Below are 24,361 nucleotides of genomic sequence, written 5' to 3' on the forward strand. Positions count from 1 at the left end.
AGCGTACTCCATTCCCTATTTAAGTGCATAGATGACATGTATTTTTTCCCACTGCCTGTTTCCATACAGGTGCATGATAATGATCCATTCTAAATCAGAACAAATGTCACACATATTATGTAGTATTATGTAAAGACGAGATTAAATCAAGAATCTGATGGGTGACAATATTAGCCCGTCACTTGAATGATATATTGTCACTTGTGAAGGATGTCCAGCTTAAGAAACTTTTTTTTTTTTGTGAATCATAGTCACACACCTCATGTAGCCTAGCCCATAGGCCTATGTGTTTTAAAAAGGTTTGATTCACAATTAAAGTGGCCAAAAGCACATTACATGGGGTGTAGAGCCTAACTGGCATAGAAAAGAAATGTTCCTTTCTCAGGACCCTGCCTTTCAAAGATAATTAATAAAAATCCAAATAACTTCACAGATCTTTATTGTAAAGGGTTTAAACACTGTTTCTCATGAATGTTCAATGAACCATAAACAATTAATGGACATGCACCGGTGGAACGGTCGTTAAGACACCCACAGCTTACAGACTGTAGGCATTTAAGGTCACAGTTATGAAAAGTTAGGACACTCCCAGTACGGTTATTGCAGGCAACGCTGTGCATACAGGGAAGACATCCTCCTCCCTCATGTGGTTCCCTTCCTGCAGGCTCATCCTGACATGACCCTCTAGCATGACAATGCCACCAGCCATACTACTCGTTCTGTGCGTGATTTCCAGCAAGACAGGAATATCAGTGTTCTGCCATGGCTAGCGAAGAGCCCGGATCTCAATCCCATTGAGCACGTCTGGCACCTGTTGGATCGGAGGGTGAGGGCTAGGGCCATTCTCCCCCAGAAATGTCCGGGAACTTGCAGGTGCCTTGGTGGAAGAGTGGGGTAATATCTCACAGCAAGAACTGGCAAATCTGGTGCAGTTCATGAGGAGGAAATGCACTGCAGTACTTAATGCAGCTGGTGGCCACACCAGATCCTGACTGTTACTTTTGATTTTGACCCCCCCCTCCATTGTTTATGGACACATTATTCAATTTCTGTTAGTCACATGTCTGTGGAACTTATATAATAATAATATATGCCATTTAGCAGACGCTTTTATCCAAAGCGACTTACAGTCATGTTCAGTTTATGTATCAGTTGTTGAATCTTGTTATGTTCATACAAATATTTACACATGTTACGTTTGCTGAAAATCAATGCAGTTGACAGTCAGAGGACGTTTCTTTTTTTACTGAGTTTATAAGCAGCGTGTGAGTTTCAAGTTTAGGGAAGATAATTTTAACCATAACAATGCACCATTTGCGCTTATAGCCTAATACCATGTGCGCATTGCTGTGTTTATAATGTGAAGAAATAGCCTAATACTTTATCAACATTTTAAGCTAAAAGTTCTAATGTGTTGCATCAGCCACATTGCATAAAATGTTTTTGTTGATGCTAGTATTAATTTGGGATCTATCGCATCCCACAACTGTCCCAGACTGTTTGTAATATTTATTTGTCGCACAGAATAGAATAGGCTGACTTTTGTACTACTGGGGAAGAGTAGATTGGCATATGTTAGTGCTTTTGCTGTTCGTTAGGCCTACTCATCTTGTTGGCTGACAAAAAAGTAAATGTGGACAGTTCATCCAATATCTTCAATATGCACCTCGGAATTGGATAAGGACACGCACAGTTGCATCTCCAATGTGTCTGTCTGAACCCAATCACATGACGGAGAGCTGTATGAGTGAGAGACTCTTCGGAATGCGCAGCACACTCGGGGAGAAGGGCACACCGCATCACTCCGGGCTGCAAAAGGCATGTTTTTTTTTAGGGTGCATTACGCCCACAAAGGGGATGCCGTTGTGAAATTCGAGGCATTATCAAGTGCTTGTCAAATTGTGAATGAGAGACTATTGGAGTGTGCACAGCCTGCAACAAAAAAAGCAGAGCTCTTGCCTTTTCAAGCGACTTTTTTCAAATCATCATTAGAGTCTCAGCCTTACAATGTATTCAAAATCAAAACATGTAGCCCAACATTTGTAGAACACCTAAAGTTACATTAATAACTCTAAATTAACTATATAGGAGTACCTGTTTCCTTGTTAACCGCTCAACACAGAATAGCCGCATGTGAGCACTCCCTCAAATCGTTTGGAGAAAATGTTTGTTTTATTTAGCTTTGTTCCATTGTCTTCATCATACTATTACATAATATAAAGTAATGCCACAGAATTATAAGCAAATCTTGTCTTCTAAATTAACTAGTGTAGCCCACAGCCATATTGCATAGCCAGATCAGGACCTAAGGACAACTCTGTTCTTCTTCTGAAATAGTCTACATTTTCATCATATCATGCTTTTTTAGACCTGTCTAAAGTACATAATGGATTTATTGTGAAGGTGTAGGCTATGTTACGTGGATTTATTAGACTTTTTAAAATGGCTTGTAGGCTATGTGTATAAGCCAGGAGATGCTAAATGTGTTTATGTTAATTAACGGCCAATTACCGTGAGACCGATAAGTTATTTGCTTGACACTCACCGGCTGATGTAATTTCGGGACCGCCACAGCCCTAGTTGCTCCATCCTAATTGTTTTCCTTTCGTAGCCGTTAAACTCTTAACTGTTTTAGTTACCATTGGCCTCATGGTGAAATCCCTGGGCGGTTTCCTTCCTCTCTGGCAACTGATATGGAATTGAACACCTTTATCCGTGTACTGGGTGTATTGATACACCATCCAAAGTGTCATTAATAACTTTACCATGCTCAAAGGGATATTCAATGGTTGCTTTTTTGTTGTTGTTCATCTACCAGGTGCCTTTCTTTGCGAGGCATTAGAAAACCTTCCTGGTCTTTGTGGTTGAATCTGTGTTTGAAATTCACTGCGTGACTGAGGGACCTTTTATAGATAATTGTACGTGTGGGGTACAGAGATGAGGTAATCATTCAAAAATCATGTTAAACTACACAGAGTGAGTCCATGCAACTTATTATGTAACGTTTTAAAAACATACAGTGGGGCAAAAAGTATTTAGTCAGCCACCAAAATGATTTTAAAAATCCACCTACAAACAAGCAAGATTTATGGCTCTCACAGTTCTGTAACTTCTACTTTAAGAGGCTCCCTTGCCCTCTACTCGTTACCTGTATTAATGGCACCTGTTTCAACTTGTTATCAGTATAAAAGACACCTGTCCACAACCTCAAACAGTCACACTCCAAACTCCACTATGGCCAAGACCAAAGAGCTGTCAAAGGACACCAGAAACAAAATTGTAGACCTGCACCAGGCTGGGAAGACTGAATCTGCAATAGGTAAGCAGCTTGGTTTGAAGAAATCAACTGTGGGAGCAATTATTAGGAAATGGAAGACATACAAGACCACTAATAATCTCCCTCATTCTGGGGCTCCACGCAAGATCTCACCCAATGGGGTCAAAATGATCACAAGAACGGTGAGCAAAAATCCCAGAACCACACGGGGGAACCTAGTGAATGACCTGCAGAGAGCTGGGACCAAAGTAACAAAGCCTACCATCAGTAACACACTACGCCGCCAGGTACTCAAATCCTGCAGTGCCAGACATGTCCCCCTGCTTAAGCCAGTACTTGTCCAGGCCCGTCTGAAGTTTGCTAGAGAGCATTTGGATGATCCAGAAGAAGATTGGGAGAATGTCATATGGTCAGATGAAACCAAAATATAACTTTTTGGTAAAAACTCAACTCGTTGTGTTTGGAGGACAAAGAATGCTGAGTTGCATCCAAAGAACACCATAACTACTGTGAAGCATGGGGGTGGAAACATCATGCTTTGGGGCTGTTTTTCTGCAAAGGGACCAGGACGACTGATCTGTGTAAAGGAAAGAATGAATGGGGCCATGTATCGTGAGATTTTGAGTGAAAACCTCCTTCCATCTGCAAGGGCATTGAAGATTAAACGTGGCTGGGTCTTTCAGCATGACAATGATCCCAAACACACCGCCAGGGCAACGAAGGATTGGCTTCGTAAGAAGCATTTCAAGGTCCTGGAGTGGCCTAGCCAGTCTCCAGATCTCAACCCCATAGAAAATCTTTGGAGGGAGTTGAAAGTCTGTGTTGCCCAGCAACAGCCCCAAAACATCACTGCTCTAGAGGAGATCTGCATGGAGGAATGGGCCAAAAAAAACAGCAACAGTGTGTGAAAACCTTGTGAAGACTTACAGAAAACGTTTGACCTCTGTCATTGCCAAAAAAGGGTATATAACAAAGTATTGAGATAAACTTTTGTTATTGACCAAATACTTATTTTCCACCATAATTTGCAAATAAATTCATTACAAATCCTACAATGTGATTTTTTTTCTCATTTTGTCTGTCATAGTTGAAGTGTACCTATGATGAAAATTACAGGCCTCTCTCATCTTTTTAAGTGGGAGAACTTGCACAATTGGTGGCTGACTAAATACTTTTTTGCCCCACTGTATTTATTCCTGAAACTATTTAGAATTGCCATAACAAATTGGTTGAATATTTTTGGACCAAGAAATGTAAACTTGACATTTTTTATGAATTTGTAAAAATGTCTGAAACCATTATTTTTACATTATGGGGTATTGTTTGTAGGCCATTAACAATAAATCTCAATTTAATCAGCAAAATGTGGAAAAAGTCAAGGATTGTGAATACTTTCTGAAGGCTCTGTACATGTTTTTGTCTTTACCTCCTAGAATGAGTAGTGTATTGTCCTAATAACTGACATATTTTCCCTGTGAAACACTGAAATCTAATGCATGTCCACAGTTGTTTTCCCCCAATACTATTTGTTGGAATGATGTAGACATCCTGATCAGATATGTATTCTGTGTTATTTAGTTGGAGCAGGGCATATAGGGGCAGGCAACAACCAGCTTTTTTTCTTTTAACAAGCAGCGCTATGCAAATCCGAATCCTAATGAAAGCATATCTCTGAGCCAAAGCTTGAGAGAATAAATGCCTTAATTTTCACAACATGGGGCCAGTCGCTGGTGAATTTACTTTTTGTAATACACAAATGACACAGCAGAACAGATTCGCGTTCATTTCCCCCTCTATAAATAATTTGTTATGACTATCTCAGAGCAATGTAAAACAACATTGACAAAACCTCACCCCACTAACCTAACCCAAGCATCTCAAGTAGTAGTGCTGATCTAGGATCAGTTTTGTCTTTTCGATCATGATGATTAAGAGTATATGGACAAGAAGGACCTGATCCTAATCAGCACTGATACTCTGAGACGCTTTGTGAAAACAGGCCCCGACCTCAGTCTGGTCTGTTTGATGTGGTGTTCCCCTAGGTTCAGTACTCGGCCTCATTTTAATCCTGGAGTTGTTCTCAGTCAGATCAGTGCAGGGCGATGTCAGCTCAGCTCAGCTCATAGATGGCGGTGTCTGATAAGCACGTCGTCTTATCTCTCCGGCTGCTCTAAGACTCACCGTGGCACCGTGGCTTCTGTCAAAATGAAGTAGTGGAGACAGACAGATGCACAAAGACAAGGTTTCCCAGTGTGTGATGCAGATCAGATAGTCTCTCTCTTTGCTGAAGGAAGGAAAGAGAGGATAAACCTTGTGAATGGGGCTCACCCAGGAGTTTTACTACACGCCTGCCTTTCACCACTCTGCTCTAACTGACTGCTGCCGTGATCAGCCTTATTCCATCTGACTAACCTTTAATTAAATAGTTGGATTTAATTGTAAATGAGTGGAGATTGTAAGCAGTGTGTAGGTAGTGTGGTATCTGAGACCTATAAAACGCTGGCTTGGACCCAAACTCGGTCATGGGCCTCCTCTTTGTGCACGTTTAGTTTTTTGCTCTAGCACTACACAGCTGATTCAAATAGCCAACTTATCAAGCTTGAATGATTTGAATCAGCCGTGTAGTGCGAGGGCCCCAGGACCAGGTTTGGGAAACTCTGTACTAGAGTATGGGGGAATTCAATACTCTGTGTTATGTAATTCCGAATTACATATTTATGTACTTTGCACTGTGTGCCCAAGTTAGTGTAACAGTTGCCCAAACGTTGGTTATGGAGTTTATATAGAGCATATATAGTGTTTAATTTTCTTTTTATATTTTCATACAGTTGATTTTCCACTAGTCAGCACCGCTATGAACATTTATAGGGTGTGTGTCAGTTCATGCTTTTCACTGGTAACTAATAACATCATTAGTGTTTGTGTGTGTGTGTTTTGTGTGCGTGATTGTATGCGTGTGTGCGTGCATGTGCAATTTTCCGCCACTAGGTGTGCAGCGCGGTGCAGAACCAGGACTTCACTCTGATCGAGGACTACTGCCTGGGTCTAAAGACCCTGCTCTACCTGAAGAGCATCGAGGAGCTACAGGACTGGGATGGCCAATCACCTCCCACATTGCGCCACCAGAAGGGCAAACCTGTCCCGCGACTGGAGGAACTGGTGGGCAAGGTGAGTGATTGACAGCTAATCCAACCATTAGCTCATGTAGCGCAACCATCTACATGTACACACTTACCCATTAGCATTGCACTGTGACTGCACTTCCCCTTCGCTACTCCTGCACCCCTCCATTTACTTGGTCCTATTATCAGCTTGGTCCTCTTGGTCCCTTTAACCATCCATTATAAACCAGACATCATCATTTCAACAGCAGATGACATGCAGGCTTTTAGTTACTGCATTTGCTAGTATTACTGTGACACATCTGTAGCTGTGTATTTACATCGCACTATTGGTGGCAGCCTGGACATTATCACATTGCAATTACTACATTGTCCACACTGAATGTTAAGTGCTCTGTTCTATTCAGAGCTACAGCTGATTTCAAGGCTGCTGTTTTGTCTTCCAGCTACCAGGGTCTGACTCACTGAAGGAGCTCACAGATCAACCTTCTGAGGAATGGTTTAATATCAGATTTGAATCAAAAGAGGTGGCTTTGTCTGAAATCCCCTCCTATAATAACTTGGCTAAGAGCAGGTGCTTTAGTCACTGGTTCTGGCACTAATATAAATGGCCAGACATGCCTATGATGAATAGCTTAGATACTATAAATTCAAATTCAAAAAGCACAGACGGCGAGGAAAAGTCCTAATGGTTTATTATTGTTAGTTTACTTTGAAATAGAACATCAATCATTCTCGGAAAACGATTTGTACAAGCGCCGTCTTAATCCAATGCCAGTTGTTCATAACACAATACAAAATAAAAAAATCTCAAATCAAATTTGACAAAAGGCAATTGTCAAAACATTCCCTCCATTAGGTTTTACAGTCCACAATTCTGCATTTCTACAATCTCTGTCATATTTATGGGAGAAAGAGAAAATAAATGTGAAATGCCCAGAATGAATGTAAATGAGGGAAAATACAACTTCAGTAAACTCTTTTCAACGTTCCAAATTAGAGGTGGTTATCAGATCACAGGCATGTGGGTTCTACACCAACCGAGGGAAGGCTTTAAAGCTCCCAAACGCCCCAGATTTACGACAGTCCTGACGACGGGACATTGCATCGCAAAGGCAACAGTTTAAATGCTAATGCTAAATGAGTGGAGGAGTGGATGATGAGAGAGGAAGGAATAAATGTGTAGGAGGTGAGGAATATCAGAAAAGTGGAAACAATAATTCCCTCATCTGCTGCTGTATAGCTCTCCATTGTTGTGGGGAATTGTCAGCACAACAACAATTATAGCAAAAGAGGTAGTGGTGTTGTCTTGACGCTGAGAGAGAGGAGAAGGTAGAGAGGGTTGTGTGTGTGTGTGTGTGTGTGTGTGTGTGTGTGTGTGTGTGTGTGTGTGTGTGTGTGTGTGTGTGTGTGTGTGTGTGTGTGTGTGTGTGTGTGTGTGTGTGTGTGTGTGTGTGTGTGTGTGTGTGTGTGTGTGTGTGTGTGTGTGTGTGTGTGTGTGTGTGTGAAGCTGTGTGTGAAGCTGTGTGTGTGTGTGTGTGTGTGTGCTGTGTGTGTGTGTGTGTGTGTGTGTGAAGCTGTGTGTGTGTGTGTGTGTGTGTGTGTGAAGCTGTGTGTGTGTGTGTGTGTGAGCTGTGTGTGTGTGTGTGTGTGAAGCTGTGTGTGTGTGTGTGTGTGAAGCTGTGTGTGTGTGTGTGTGAAGCTGTGTGTGTGTGTGTGTGAAGCTGTGTGTGTGTGTGAAGCTGTGTGGTGTCATGTAGAAACATTGTCCCAGACATGGAGAAGCAGCCTGTACATCACATCTCCCTGGGGCAACGTGGTGCTGGATACACTGACTGATACTAGTGCACGGTGACACCAGGAAAGGACGAATCACTCACATCACCGGCTCTCAGCTCTCAGGCGACAACATTAACCGGAGTAGTTTTTATACAAAAGCTTTGTTCTGGCTTTTACTTCGAAGAAAATAAGGATTTGTGGACTCTTTTGGACGTTGTTTTTTGTTAAGGTCAATTCTCAGCTCTCACATAATGTATTACATAGTATGAAATAGCTCTGGGCCCGGTTTCCCAAAAGCATATCAAGGCTAAGTTCATTGTTAGAGCCTTCGTAGGAGCATCGTTAAATCTCCAAGGTGTTTTCCAAAACAATTGTTATTAACGTTGCACTTGAAAACGTTCCTAATCTAACTTCTGCCTCAGAACACTCGTAGAACAGCTAGTGCTTCGTTAGATGCTTCTTTAACCTCCCGCATCACTTAATACACAAAAGATCACCGCTAAACATAGAATCACATGGTTTATCCGTCTACCTGTGACCGCCGATAACCTCAGAACAAAGTTGACTACAACCAATACAATGTTGCTAATGTCTTTGCAATTGATACAGGCAAGTGAAATATAAAAAGTGAAAAAAATGAAAATAGAGATGACTGCATTCAAATATAAATACAGTAGGCCTATTTTAATCGTGTTGAAATACATTTCATGTTCAATCAATTGAGTTCTATTTTTCTTCTTCTAGGCTACTGCCTGTAACTTGTTTCAAGATATTTAATGATGTGTATCCTAACATGTGTGCAATGATGTGCCAAATCTGTGATTTTGTGCATTTTTGTTGGGTAAGTATTAGAATAAGCCACCTCAGTATTTGCAGCCATGGGTAGTAATACACTATATATACAAAAGTATGTGAACACCACTTCAAATTAGTGGATTTGGCTATTTCAGCCACACCCATTGCTGGCAGGTGTATAAAAATTGTGCACACAGCCATGCAATCTCTATAGACAAACATTGGTAGTAGAATGACCTTACTGAAGAGCTCAGTGACTTTCAACGTGGCACCATCATAGGATGCCACCTTTCCAACAAGTCAGTTAGTTTTTGACTAGATGTTCAGGCGTCTTATGGCTTGGGGGTAGAAGCTGTTTAGAAGCCTCTCCGACCTAGACCTGGCACTCTTCTACCACTAGCAGAGAGAACCGTCTATGACTAGGGTGGCTGGAGTCTTTGACAATTTTTAGGGCCTTCCTCTGACACTCCTGGTATAGAGGTCCTGGATGGCAGGAAGCTTGGCCCCAGTGATGTCCTGGGCCGTTCGCACTACCATCTGTAGTGCCTTGCCATCGGAAGCTTTTGAGGATCTGAGGACCCATGACAAATCTTTTCAGTCTCCTGAGGGAGAATAGGTTTTGTCGTGCCCGCTTCACGACTGTCATGGTGTGCTTAGATCATGTTAGTTTGTCAGTGATGTGGACACAAAGGAACTTGAAGCTCTCAACCTGCTCTACTGCAGCCCCCTCGATGAGAATGGGGGCGTGCTCGGTCCTCCTTTTCCTGCAGTCCACGGTAATCTCTTTTGTCTTGATCACGTTGAGGGAGAGTTTGTTGTCCTGGGACCACACTGCCAGGTCTCTGACCTCCTCCCAATAGGCTGTCTCGTTGTTGTCAGTGATCAGGCCTACCACTGTTGTGTCGTCGGCAAATTTAATGATGGTGTTGGAGCCGTGCCTGGCCGTGCAGTCATGAGTAAACAGGGAGTACAGGAGGGGGCTGAGTATGCACCCCTGAGGAGGGGTCCCTATGTTGAGGATCAGTGTGACGGATGTTTTGTTACCTACCCTTAAATTGTATTTGTCACATGCTTCATAAACAACTGGTCTAGATTAACAGTAAATTGCTTACTTATGGGTCCTTTTCCAACAATGCAGTTAAAGATAAGAAAAATTTTTTAAATGGTGTGAGTGTCTCAGTCACCAGATCTCAACTCAATTGAACTCTTATGGGAGATCTGGTAGCGGCGCCTTATCAACAAAACACAATTTTTTTAAATGGGAGATTGGTGTCACATCCCTCCAATAGGGTTCCAGAACACTTGTAGAATCTATGCTGTTCTGGCTCGTGGTGCCCCAACGCCCTATTAAGACACTTTATTTTGGTGTTTCCTTTATTTTGGCAGTTACCTGTAGATAGGAATGCCTCATAGCGTTCATGGAGACCTGGTGTACAGAGCTAGCCTGGGCCCTGTCTTTGACTTAGTGGACAGTATAGATAGAAAGTGACATCTCACCTGTGTTTGTGTGTAGGGCAGCTGTTGCCGCGAGGCAGAGGAACAGTAGCATTGACCCAATGAGACAAATACACCAAGCACACCATGGAGGGGAGGGGGGGAAGCAAGATCACATTACTTACAGTACAGTCAAGACAAGGGTTTTGTGTATTTGTGTGTGTACGTGTTTAACTATAGTAAGCTGTGTGTGTGTGCGTGCGTGTGTGTGCGTGCGTGCGTGTGCGCGCGTGTGTGTGTGTGTGTGTGAGAGATTGGGTGGATGTGTGCGTGCTTCAGTAAGTCAGACTCAAAGGTAGAGTCGTCGGTGGGGGAAAAAAAGGTTTGGTAGAGAGACAGTGGGGCTGTGTGTGTCAGAGTGCACAAGACATTTGCGAGAAAGGTAGAGAAAGAAACCTCAAATAGAAAAAAGAGAGGTAGTTAGCAAGAGCGAGAGACAGAGCTCATAAAAAAGAAAAAGAAAGTGAGAAGAGAAGTCACTGTCACTGCAATTCCCGGGAATGTCAGTTGATAAAAGGAGTAGGAGCGTTCAGCTAAAGACATCTTTTTTCTCTCTCTCACTGTTAGTATAAGTAGTGAGAGAGAATGCTGTCTCAAATAGTCTGCCTCGGTGGCAATCCATGCTCTCTCATGGGATGATCTATCCTTATTTCACCGTTTAGAGTGTGGAGTCCAATTTCAGTGAACTTCAGTCCTTCATAAGTAATTTAAGAAGTAGACTGAAGTTACCTCAATGGTAAATCAAATAATTATATTGGCTGTGCTTCAATAGTGGGTGGCTACATCAAACAAAATTCATTTTTTGGGCTGTCAACACAGGTTCATGTACAACTGTTTGCACACAGTCAACAGTCTTGGCTGGACTCTGGAACATGCAAATAACATGCCAGGCATAAAATCCCTACTACTGCAAAAATAATATGGATAATTGATTTAACTTTTAAAGTGCTTTTCAAAGACTAACAAAGTGCTTTAAAACACACAAAAAAGACTTGAAGAACAACATCACAACATCATGAGATGGACAGTCATTATAAAGTTCATGTATTGAGTGGTCATATGAGCAAAAACGAAAACATTTATAATAAATAAATAAAGAACATCATGTCCAGGGGGTGTACTTCTCCATCAAGCTGCCTCACGCGACAGAAACAGACTAGTCTTGCTTTACTGCAATTAAGAATGCACTAAGCACACGCCTGATATGCAGTACATACTGGGTCACAGCATCAGCAGAAACATGGAGTGCATGGTGCAAACTGAAGTGCAGACCCATCACTCTACTGCATGGTGATTGCAACCCTGTGAGCTGACAGTAACAGTTAGGCTTATGAGATGCTAGCTAACGTGTGAAGCTAACATGTGCTCCGTGTGGGACTGCTCATGCCCCAGACGGGAGGCTCAGCACCACAGGTATTTGTTAGGCAGCAGGCTGGCTGGAACAGGCGATGAGACCCACTACTGGGCCGACACGGGGAGGGAGAGCTCCACAGTCCCCTAGAACTAGCCCAATGTTACCTCTTTGTAGTGTCTCTCCTGGTATCTCCACCCCCACACAGCCTCCCAATCCACACAGTCGCCTCCTCCTCCTCCACCTTCTCCTCTCTGCTGGTGCCAATTCCAAACAAGGGGTGAGAGTGAGAGAGGTGTTGCTGGCTAGGCTACCCCTGAGCTGCTGCACAGTTGGGGAGGGGGGGGGGTTGTTAAATAGTGGTTTGGCCTGGCTACACGGCACGGCGGAGTCTGGTTGAGCTTGGCAGGCCTGCAGGGGTAATGAAGCCTTGGACCAGCCTGACCTACCCCCTCTCTGCTGGGGGCCTGCCTGGAAACACTCTGGCTCAGGTGAGGTGGTGATGGGCTGATATTGGGGGTGGTGGAAGGGTGCTGGCTGGGGAGGGGGTGGTACTGACCACTCTGATGTTCTATTACTTTATTGAGGGAAAGTTGATTGTGTAAGTATTTTCGTAGATATTTAATCCAATGGTAGGTAGTCTAGCGGTTAAGCGAATCCCCGAGCCATCTAGGTGAAAAATCTGTTGATGTGACCTTGAGCAGGGCACTTAACCCTAATCGCTCTGGATAAGAGCATCTGCTAAATGACTCAAATGTTAAATTATGATAGTGCACTTTGTTGCCATTTTGTTTGTTGGCACTAATAGAGAAACCACAATATGCCTCTAAAAGGCACAAAATACAACTATTTGACTTGTAGATTGTGAAAGGTACCCAGAGTAAGACTACCTGACACATTTATTAGTCGTATGTACAGGATACACGTGGTATACAGCGTCCAATGAAATGCTTACTTGCAGGTTCCTTCTCGACAATGCAACAACAATAATAAATAATAAAATATAAGAACATGAACCTAAGGTAAATGACTTAGTAGAACAGAATACATTTGAGCATAATTGTAATACAAGAAGGCACAACTTATCGTCCAGTAATTTACACTTGTTTTGGGGAAGGGGTGATTCAGGGGCAAGTGTTTAATTTAGCAGTAAGAGTCTGGTAGCAGCCGTTGTGGTGTGCGTGTGTGCATGCGCGTGTGTGGATGAGTGTATGTCTGTGTGGGTGTGAGCTTGAGTGAGTGCATTTGTGTTAAGGTGCAGGTGGTCAGTCCAGTTCAAGTGTTCAGCAGTCGGATGGTTTGTAGATAGAAACTGTCTCTGAGCCTGTTCGTATCAGACCTCGTGCTCCGATACCGCCTGACCAACAATAAGGGAGTGAACAGCTTGTGGATGGTATTTATGTGTTCCTTGATGATGCTGCAGACCTTCCTCAGGCACCGTTTCCACTAGATGTAAATGTCCTGACATTGTTGTCAATTAAAGGTAGGATCAGATTTAAATACAGATGAGGTATCCACTCACTAGCCTTTAAATCCCTCTCCCAATGTGTTCAGTACATCAATTACACCCACTGTTTATTCTGTTTGAACCTGATGTGAGTAACACCAGTCCAGGTGTGGGCTGTGGAATCCAAAACATTCTGTGGCTGCATTCAAAATGGGACCTAACCCCTATGTAGGGCCCATAGGGCTATGGTCAAAAGTAGTGCACTATATATAGAATGGGGTGCCATTTGGGACACAGCCTGTGGTAAATGTTATGAGAAGTGAAAGGGGAGTCAGCCTGTCCTCCAGACCATTAGCCAGACCGTCCTCCCCAACCAGAGTATAGATGTACAGTTATTGCCACGGCTGTCTGCTTCCTCTTTGGGATCTTTCATTAGGCCGCCCTCATATTCGGCCCCTGAGACAGAGGCCAAATCATGTCTCTGAGCCGCTTGTGTGTTTGTTATTAGGGACCTCTGGTGGGCGGGCTGGCTGGCTGGCTGGCTGGCTGACTGTCTTTCTGACTGTTGGTGGGGTTGACAGTGAGAGAAGGAGAGAAACCATGCTGTTGGTCTGGCCAAATATCAGCTAACATGTCTCAATGTTCAGTGCCTTCATTGTCCCCCACGATGAAATCGGAGGGGAACTGTGGATCTGTCTCCGTTCGTTCGTACATTAGTTTACCAATATCTCAAACAGCACTGGGCCGAGTTTGACGAAACTTGGGTGAATGATGTGTCTTGCCATAGAGATCCGGCATTTACAAAATGACACTGATTGGCCCAAGGCGGAAGCTATAGTAATTAACAGAAATTTGGGCATTTGGAAACCAAGCTTACTCGTCTGTATTTTGTGGAACTTGTGTGGTATAATGCGGCCAAATCAGAATGAATTGGGACCAAATTGGTTTGCATATTGATAAATGTTAACGAACATGCAACACAAGTCAACAAGTCCTTTGCAGAAACTTTTTAATTGCCACTTTGGGGTTTTGGAGATGAGTTTCACCCACACAGTTTTTACATGGGAGGTGATTTTCCAACCTCTAAAACTGATCTGTACCGACACACAAGGTAACAGACTCCTCTCCACTCACCGCATAATTTACGAAGGCAGATCAGATGCACATACAATACAGGTTATTAATTCCTCCTGCTACACTGCTCTCTTGATTAACAGTTTAAAGAAACAGAACAAAACACAACACACAAACAAATCAAACTGATGCCAAGTTATTGTGTTTGTTTGTTTACCTGTTAGGGGGAGGAACACACTGGCGTCCAATTAAGGGTTGTTGTGTGATTGTTTTAAGACGTGGCTGGCGCTCGCTGCTTGGCAGTTTGGGTAGGTTGAGTGCCGTAGTCTTTTACCCAATCTCTCTCTCCCTATCTCTCTCTCTCTCTTTGCTGTGGTTGGTGTGGTGGGCCTTCATCTCTGGCTGTGGTTTCCCCAGCCCCTTCCTTCCACTCTGTGGTTTATAGCCATGGACCTTGGAGGCTAAAATACATTTTAATGTTCTGTTATAGCAGGGGGAAAAGAAGAAGAAGAAGAAGAGGAGGTAGGGAAAAAAACAAGAACAGAATAACTGTTGGGATTAGAACCTATCTGGTACTACTGTGCCTGGTTTAAATGAATGAGGGCTGAACACACATATGTATACATTAAGGTTTTCACCTTTAATTATGGCACATTGTAAGCAGTAGTTTAGTGAGGATGAGTCACCCACTTATTATGCTGCCGGGCTTGTTGTTGCTTTTCATTTCCTGCTTTCTTTAGACTTGTGACCTGATCTCTTTTCTTAATGGCTGCGTGTATTTGAGGGAGCAGCACGCCTTAATGTTGTTCGCAGATGCAGTAGAGAGGCCTAGCTCACAGAGGGTTGGAGGGCTTCTCCTTCGGAGTGTGGCCTGGCAGCACAATATGCATAGGGGAGTGCTTTCCAGTGTTATGACCTTGAAGTCTTTTCATGTGGACGGACGAAAGGACAGACCGACTGCCTTGAGATTCCTTTTGAAACATAAGGGCACGATAGGTTAGCAGTGTATAATTCCTGTAAAAGTCTGACTGCACATACATCTAATGATTTGGACATAGGCTGTCCTTATGTGAAATGTCATGGTGTGCCGCTACGTATGGATGTTTAGAGGTGGTTCAAATTGAATGTGTGGTGTTTCATGTACAATTAAAACCTTTGCTACTTTTTAATGTTATGCACACAATGTGGGCATATGATATTTATCGAGCTTAGAGATGATCTCATTACCATATGAAATTGAAGAAGAGAGAGAAAAAAATCTAATTAAAAACAAACCGCATTAATTTGAATAAATGGTTCAATGAAAAGCAGAAAAACATGTCACGCACACCTGTTTTTCCCGAGGATCTACTAATAAAAGTTGCAATGTGTTGCCTACTAACCATCTGTACTTTGGTTTACTTCGCTCACCGGTTTGGAGGTGATATTTGGAGAACAGCTGTGGATGAGAAGACAGAGAAAGACAGCAATACAATCTGTGATCTCTGTTTTGTTATGGCCTCTCAGAGCACAGAAACACATTGCTAGCACATTAAATATTAGGTATGTTTGAAACTGAGTCAGTGCAGGTGTAGTTTTTCAATCAATTTACTAATTTTAGCAACGACAGAGCTAGTGGCAACACAAGTTCATTTCTATTTGCTTGCAAGAATAAATGGCATTGCATTAGCAATATGCCAAGGAGACTAATCCCGAGTCTAACTTTCAGAGGAAGTACACCTGCAAGTATTCACAGATAGCTTCTCAGGGAAGTCTCTTATCTAATAGTCGTACTGGATAATGCAGGGAAGAGCTCCAGTAGAATTGCTTGTCTCATGATAACTTTTCTGATAGATTTCAAAAAGCTGCTTGTTAAAGGAGGCAAGTTGAAACTGAGACAGAAAAAAAGTGACATTTCAAAACCTGAATCAATGTCGATACTTTGAACAGCTTGGTCTTACCTCATTTCCTCTGGTCAATTTGGAGATGTGCTGTGGAAATGAATTAGTGGCACCCTGGGTATGGGATTGGCTTTCCACGCGGCCTCAGTGGCATGTTGTGTTGGAGCTTGCTTTGCCTGTCTGGCATCACTGCAATTTCCATACACACACAAACAAACACACACACACACACACACGGCAGACAAACAGCCTGCCAGCCTGAGCTTAATCCCCTCCTATGTTGGGGCCATAAGTATGTGGGATTCTGCCTTCAAACCGTCATGAATATGGTAATCTAGAGGAATCACAACAAGCAGTTACTTCTCCACTTAAGCACTTGCCAAGAGATCGCAAGGGGCCTGTGGTGGACGTCTTTCTTCAAGCACACACAAACATATGCACGCATACACACACAATTGGGTAGGGCTACGGAGATGTATGGATAAAGAAAGAGTGATCCCTCTCTCTCTCCCTTTCTTTCTCTCTAGCTATTGTGCCCTCTCTCTCTCTCTCTCTCTAGATACCTCTCTTTCTGTCCTTTTCTCTCTCTCTGTTTCTCTCTCTTTTTATCCCCCTCTCTCTCTCTGTCTCTCTGTGTCCCCCCCCCCTCTGTATCTCTCTATCTCAGTTGCACTCACACAAACTGTCCTTGTTAAGGATCAAAGACTCCTCTGGCTCAAATGACGTCTGAATATCAGAAGTGTACCTTTGGTCTTTGGTAGGCAGGCATAGGTTAAAGGGGACATGTGCTTAATAATAATTTATTCAACTTTTAAAGCGCAATTCATGACATAAAGAAATCTCAAAGCTCTGAAAAGCAACAACAAAAAACAAGCAATTTTAAAAACAACAACATCAATAATCATCATGAGTCGATTGACGGTCAAGAGACGGAAGGGTGAGAAAGTTCATGGCTTGTGTTTATTATGGATCCTCATTAGTTCCTTCCAAGGCAGCAGCTACTCTTCCTGGGGTCCAGCAAAATGAAGGCAATTATAACATTTTTAAAACGTTACAATACATTTTCTAACAGATTTCACAACACATTAAGTGATCAATGAGGTCACTGTAGTGGTAAGGGACCCTAACTGTTGACCGTTTTAATTAGAATGGAAAATATTGATTCATCAATATATGATATTAGTTATATCAGACAAACATGAATGACCATACTGTTAACAGAGAACTATGTTGTTTTTAATATAAAAAGCATAGACTGTATGACTCCAAATCCCACATCTATACAGTAGAATGTCTGTACAAGGGCTGTAGCTGTATTTGGATGAAATCGTACACCCTTAAACTCATTTTCAAAGATTTTCTCAAAAAACAATCATAGATTTGTATTTTTTTTCTTCGAGAATGTTATTGTGTTTTGGCTGTTTTTCTTCTCTGAAACAAAATTGCCCATTTCTCAGACAAGCCTTTTAAGTGCTTTAGGTAATGTTCTCCTGTAGCTGCATCACCTCCATCCCACCAACACGTTGTTTTCAAGGGGAATAGCTCGCAGACAAGCCTTTTAAGTGCTTTAGGTAATGTTCTCCTGTAGCTGCATCACCTGGGCACAGGTAGCTCAGTTGGTAGAGCATGGCGCTTGTAACGCCAGGGTAGTGGGTTCGATTCCCGGGACCACCCATACGTAGAATGTATGCACACATGACTGTAAGTCGCTTTGGATAAAAGCGTCTGCTAAATGGCATATATTTTTTTTTTATCACCTCCATCCCGCCAACACATTGTTTTCAAGGGGAATAGCTCACATACAAGCCTTTTAAGTGCTTTAGGTAATGTTCTCCTGTAGCTGCATCACCTCCATCCCGCCAACACGTTGTTTTCAAGGGGAATAGCTCGCAGACAAGCAGCAACCATTTTGAGTGAGCAAGCAATTCCTGTTCATTGACACGGTAATGTCTTAAGCCAGGAAGGCGAATGAATATTTTTGCAAATATATTGCATGATTTTACAGTAGAGGGCCTACAGGAGATGCAAACGGGAGTAAACCCACAACAATAATCTCCCTGAAAACCACCCTCCATGACCGCCATCAGCTTGTATTTCACTTTTAAAAGCCAAACAATTTTTCAATATCACGTCCGATGCACTGCACAGCAGATGGGGAAAGAGATGTAATTTCAAACGGGAACTGAAGCAAATGTGGTTTTATTGTACTTTTTTTTAGTTTTTGACTTTTTTTCTTGTTTTTGGGGAAAGTGGGTCATTCACTTGTAATCCTGTACACTTGCTGTGGTCTACAGGAGGAGGGGGAAAAAATCTAAATGCTGTACAACACTCAATAAGCCCAGGGGACACCTCCAGCTTGATACAGTTAACGTGTAAATGTTGGCCGAACGGATCTCATTAATTTCCCAGGATGAAAAACAGTGGCCACTACTCCAAAGCAAACAGTCTTCCTTTAATGCGGTCAGTCTGTGGCTCTCCAATCCTCATCTCATCCTCGTCTCATTCCCGTCTCATCCCTGTCTCGCTGTCTGTTTGTTCTCATCTGATGCTTCTAATGAGGCACATCAGTGATGCTTCAGTACTCTGTACTGGAGGTGCAGCTTAAACACTCATCAGCAGTAAGTAGACAAACAACCTCTCTCTTAGGTCAACAAACCTGTCAACATATGGTCAAAGAGGACACGAGACAATATTACAAAGAGATACAAAAGATTGATACAAGTGAAATGGCATTGGTAGACAATAGATGCATAAGACATGTCATTGGTAAAACATTTAAATAAATTCACTCTTACAAATTGTAATCTATTACTTTGTTATTGCTAAGATAATTGGAGAGTTATGAATAAGTACAATGCTTACGTAGAACCATATTAAACTATCAAAAACCATCAATAACATGGTCACATCTATCTTTAAACAGTTTTGATTAAAACCAACATTACTTTTCTAAATGAAAAAAAAGTGGTCAGTCATATTTTACCAGAGGAGTATACTCTCAAATTGAAAAAAGCTATCCTGGAAAGCCAATCATTTTTCAGAATTTCACTACCTCCAATATTAAGTTACAACTGAAGCTGTTAGAATTTAACAACTAACCTTCAGCCTTCTATCAATCCTACTTTAAGAGTTTACCCAGCTTTGGACCCTATCTGCTTGAGAAGAAAAAGGTTTTGGCCGACTACAAGAAGGCAGTGAGAGACTACGTTGAGAAGACCACAGTAGTGGAGGCCAATGGCACCAGAACGTACACCCCCAAGAGACCAGTCCCAGCTGTCAAGGTAAGAGAAAAGAGAACACCCCTTAGTTCTCCCATAGTACTTTGAAATATGTTTTTGATGTACTGTAAAATGCATGCCCAATACATTGCTTCATTCTTAGTAGTATGCTAGTGTAGATATTGGAACCGATGCCTAGATTTAGCCATAATGTTTACAAGGCATGTAAGATACAGTACATGACTGAGACCAGGTCCTTAGATCAATGTGTGTTGCCATAGAGATCCTATATATATCTATAATATGTTCTGTGTGTAATTATTGAGTGTTTTCTTGTTCCCAGGATGTTATAGCCAGGGCTCTGAAGCACATCGGTGCATACGGGGAGCTGAACAACACAGAGCAGGTCGAGGCTGTTATAGATGAGGAAATGTGTATCAACTGTGGCAAGTGCTACATGACCTGCAATGACTCTGGGTACCAGGTACATACTGCACTGTACATCCCCTCCATTTGTTTGAAGCACACGCTCACTCAGAGACACACGTGCTCGGGAACAAGTCTAATCAAAGCCTGTTTAAGGACCAGACTGGCCCTTACTATCTCCTGAAAAGGGGATGCCTTGTGACAAGGCCTAGTTTTCATTATAGTCACAGTGACGCACATTAGTCTCTCGCTCTCTGTGAAAGTACCTCTGTCGGAGGAAGGAACAGTATGACAGTTTTATTAAAGAAAGAATCTCTTCTTCCCTGGTAAATAAGTGTCCCCATTATCTATCAGCAGAAGTATTGATGAAGTAGCACGGGCTGTTCCATCAGAGCTCATTGTCTGTGAGTGGATCTCTGAGAGGGATTATGTGTTATTAATGGTTTCTAATGAAGGCCGGCATTCATCAGGATAATGTGTCTCCATCAAGTAGGTGGTTCCACACACACAGACACTTTTTTTATATACAGTACCAGTCAGTGCTATTTGACCAAGACGGAGAGTGATGAAGTGCTGCATCAAATGACCTGGCAACCACAATCACCCGACCTCAACCACATTTTCATGGTTTGGGATGAGTTGAACTGCAGAGTGAAGGAAGACCAGCCAACAAGAGCTCAGCATAATATGGGAACTACTTCAAGACTGTTGGAAAAGCATTCCAGGTGGTTGAGGTCATTTCAAGAGTGTGCAAAGCTGTCATCAAAGGATGGCTACTTTGAAGAATCTAAAATACAAAATATGTTTTGATTTGTTTAACACTTTTCTGCTTACTACATGATTCCATGTGTGTTATTTCATAGTTTTGATATGTTCACTATTGTTCTACAATGTAGAAAATAGTGAAAATAAAGAAAAACACTTGATTGAGTAGCTGTGTCCAAAATTTTGACTGGTACTGTATATATATATTTTTTTTCATTAATATTGCATACAGGGTTAGATGTAGATGTCCCCTGAATGATTTTCACAACAATATGTTGAAGACATCTGTTGTAAATATGTATTTTATTGCGCATGGACAATAAACATAAAAGGGTAAATTATGTATCAGCATGATGAATTGACGGCAATATGCAACGCTATGCCGTTTGCATGAGGGCAATTTATACATTTTCAGAGCAAGATGATTTAAATAGAACTCAATATTATTACAAATCCACTGTGATAACAGAATACACAATATGCCTTGTTTGATGTTACAGTGCAGAACACATTGGTCTACTAGCTACATAACATGGATTCATTGCGGGGCTTCCTGTGCTAGCCTAGCATGCTAAACCATGTCAATGATGGTCCATGGCAGCCATTCCAAACCTTATAGCCTTTGCTCTCTCTCTCTCCCCCCTTTCTCACGCACTCTCCTCTCTCTCTCTCTCTCTCTCGCTTTCTCTCTCTCTCTCGCTCTCTCTCTCTCTCTCTCTCTCTCTCTCTCTCTCTCTCTCTCTCTCTCTCTCTCTCTCTCTCTCTCTCTCTCTCTCTCTCTCTCTCTCTCTCTCTCTCTCTCTCTCTCTCTCTCTCTCTCTCTCTCTCTCTCTCTCTCTCTCTCTCTCTCTCTCTCTCTCTCTCTCTCTCTCTCTCTCTCTCTCTCTCTCTCTCTCTCTCTCTCTCTCTCTCTCTCTCTCTCTCTCTCTCTCTCTCTCTCTCTCTCTCTCTCTCTCTCTCTCTCTCTCTCTCTCTCTCTCTCTCTCTCTCTCTCTCTCTCTCTCTCTCTCTCTCTCTCTCTCTCTCTCTCTCTCTCTCTCTCTCTCTCTCTCTCTCTCTCTCTCTCTCTCTCTCTCTCTCTCTCTCTCTCTGCAGGCTATTTCGTTTGACCCTGAGACCCATTTCCCTATAGTTAACGACAGCTGCACCGGCTGCACTCTCTGTCTCAGTGTCTGCCCTATCATCGAGTGCATCAAAATGGTTACCAGGACAACACCGTATGTGCCCAAGAGAGGCCTGCCTCAAGCCGTCATGCCCGTATGCTGAAACTAAAGGATGGAGAGAGAGAAAGAAGAAACAAAAACGTCCAGCAATGTCTGTTTGACAACATCGATTCCCCTGCTTTGTAATTGTGCTGTGAAAAATTACCTTGATTATATGAAAATAATTATTAGTGTGGATAAATAATTGCCTTATATATTCCCAAGCCAATTATCTACAAATAATCAACCGGGCGGAAAAACGTGGCATTATTTCTAAACAATGATGGTGTGGGGATGTGTTGTTGTTTTTGTCGTTGAGTTTATTTTCTCTTCCCCGTTGTGTCAAGGCTGTGATAATGAGAGTGAAGGTGGAAGAGAAAGGAGGGAGGAAGAGAAAGGAGGGAGGAAGAGAAAGGAGGGAGGAAGAGAAAGGAGGGAGGAAGAGAAAGGAGGGAGGAAGAGAAAGGAGGGAGGAAGAGAAAGGGGAAGGCAGAAAATAATGGATGTTTATGCGTCTGGGCTCTATCTGACAAACTGATGCACCAATGCTACATTCCCTAACAAGCATGAGTGGATGGCAGTCGGACCACAAGCCCAGAGCTATGAAATTAGACATTATATGTTGGGAGGGATAATCAGAAGGATCAGAAGTTGTAATGAACAGAGATGAATAGGTGATCGTGACAGCCTGAGGTATTCCACCTGTGAATGTCCAGACAATCTCCTCTCTCGCATACCACATCAGAACTGGAGGTCATTGTTTCATGTTTATCAAGCACTGCATCTGTTTAGTTTGGTTCCTCCAAGTGTTAGCTACAAGCCAGCTTTACTTTTAGTTTAACTTGCCCTGCACTCCCAGTATTAGCTACAAGCCAGCTTTACTTTTAGTTTAACTTGCCCTGCACTCCCAGTGTTAGCTACAAGCCAGCTTTACTTTTAGTTTAACTTGCCTTGCATGCCCAGTGTTAGCTACAAGCCAGCTTTACTTTTAGTTTAACTTGCCTTGTACTCCTAGTGTTAGCTACAAGCCAGCTTTACTTTTAGTTTAACTTGCCTTGTACTCCTAGTGTTAGCTACAAGCCAGCTTTACTTTTAGTTTAACTTGCCCTGCACTCCCCGTGTTAGCTTCAAGCCAGCTTTACTTTTAGTTTAACTTGCCTTGTACTCCTAGTGTTAGCTACAAGCCAGCTTTACTTTTAGTTTAACTTGCCTTGTACTCCTAGTGTTAGCTACAAGCCAGCTTTACTTTTAGTTTAACTTGCCTTGTACTCCTAGTGTTAGCTACAAGCCAGCTTTACTTTTAGTTTAACTTGCCCTGCACTCCCAGTGTTAGCTACAAGCCAGCTTTACTTTTAGTTTAACTTGCCCTGCACTCCCAGTGTTAGCTACAAGCCAGCTTTACTTTTAGTTTAACTTGCCCTGCACTCCCAGTGTTAGCTACAAGCCAGCTTTACTTTTAGTTTAACTTGCCTTGCACCAAAGCTTAGAATGTATTCTACTATTACTACTAATACTATTTGCATCTGTCTGTGGTTATGTGGATTATATATTGATTGTGTTAACTGTTTTTTGTGTGTTTTTTGACAATTTCTCTTGATTTGGGTGTGTAATTGTGAAATCAGGGATCTTTGTTGTATTACGGGCCAGGGGTTGTTGTAACTTAAAGGTCAGATCTTCCTGTGGCTGTTTCCAGTTCAATAGATATGAAGAATAGCTGTGATTCACTGGGAGCTCACTAAAGGTCAGCTGTGACTAGTCTCATCTCAATAAGTACCTGCTACTCGCCCATGGTTAATGTATACCTACACTACCGTTCAAAGGTTTGGGGTCACTTAGAAATGTCCTTGTTTTTGAAAGAAAAGCACATTTTGTGTACATTTAAAATAACATCAAATTGGTCAGAAATACAATGTAAACATTGGTAATGTTGTAAATGGCTGAAAACGGCAGCTTTTTTAAATGGAATATCTACATAGGTGTACAGAGGCCCAATATCAGCAACCATCACTCTTGTGTTTCAATGGCATGTTGCGTTAGCTAGTACTGTATGTCATTTTAAAAGACTAATTGAACATTAGAAAGCCCTTTTGCAATTATGTTAGCACAGCTAAAAACTGTTGTTCTGATTAAAGATGCAAAAAAAATGTCCTTCATTAGACTAGTTGAGTATCTGGAGCATCAGCATTTGTGGGTTTGATTAGAGGCTCAAAATGGCCAGAAACAAATAACTTTCTTCTGAAACTCATCAGTCTATTCTTGTTCTGAGAAATGAAGGCTATTCCATGCGAGAAATTGCCAAGAAACTGAAGATCTCGTACAACGCTGTGTACTACTTCCTTCACAGAACAGTGCAAACTGGCTCTAACCAGAATAGAAAGAGGAGTGGGAGGACCCAGTGCAAACCTGAGCAAGAGGACAAGTACATTAAAGTGTCTCGTTTGAGAGACAGGCGCCTCACAAGTCCTCAGCTGGCAGCTTCATTAAATAGTACCCGCAAAACACCAGTCTCAACGTCAACAGAGAAGAGGCAA

At 42.3% G+C, this 24,361-nt stretch overlaps 1 protein-coding gene across 1 annotated transcript in view; it reads left to right on the forward strand.

Annotated features, from left to right (window-relative positions):
- LOC123991186 (dihydropyrimidine dehydrogenase [NADP(+)]-like) overlaps window positions 1-23,978 on the forward strand; it is a 237,911-nt gene extending 213,933 nt beyond the window's left edge. Inside the window, exons 20-23 of the mRNA XM_046292500.1 lie at window positions 6,266-6,445; window positions 19,348-19,500; window positions 19,781-19,921; window positions 21,724-23,978. Of these exons, the coding sequence (XP_046148456.1) occupies window positions 6,266-6,445; window positions 19,348-19,500; window positions 19,781-19,921; window positions 21,724-21,894 (645 nt within the window). The 3' untranslated portion in view covers window positions 21,895-23,978. The remainder of the gene's footprint in view (window positions 1-6,265; window positions 6,446-19,347; window positions 19,501-19,780; window positions 19,922-21,723) is intronic.
- Window positions 23,979-24,361: the final 383 nt, after the last annotated feature.

The sequence above is a fragment of the Oncorhynchus gorbuscha genome, linkage group LG12 (genome assembly GCF_021184085.1).
Source record: "Oncorhynchus gorbuscha isolate QuinsamMale2020 ecotype Even-year linkage group LG12, OgorEven_v1.0, whole genome shotgun sequence".
Lineage (NCBI taxonomy): Eukaryota > Metazoa > Chordata > Actinopteri > Salmoniformes > Salmonidae > Oncorhynchus > Oncorhynchus gorbuscha.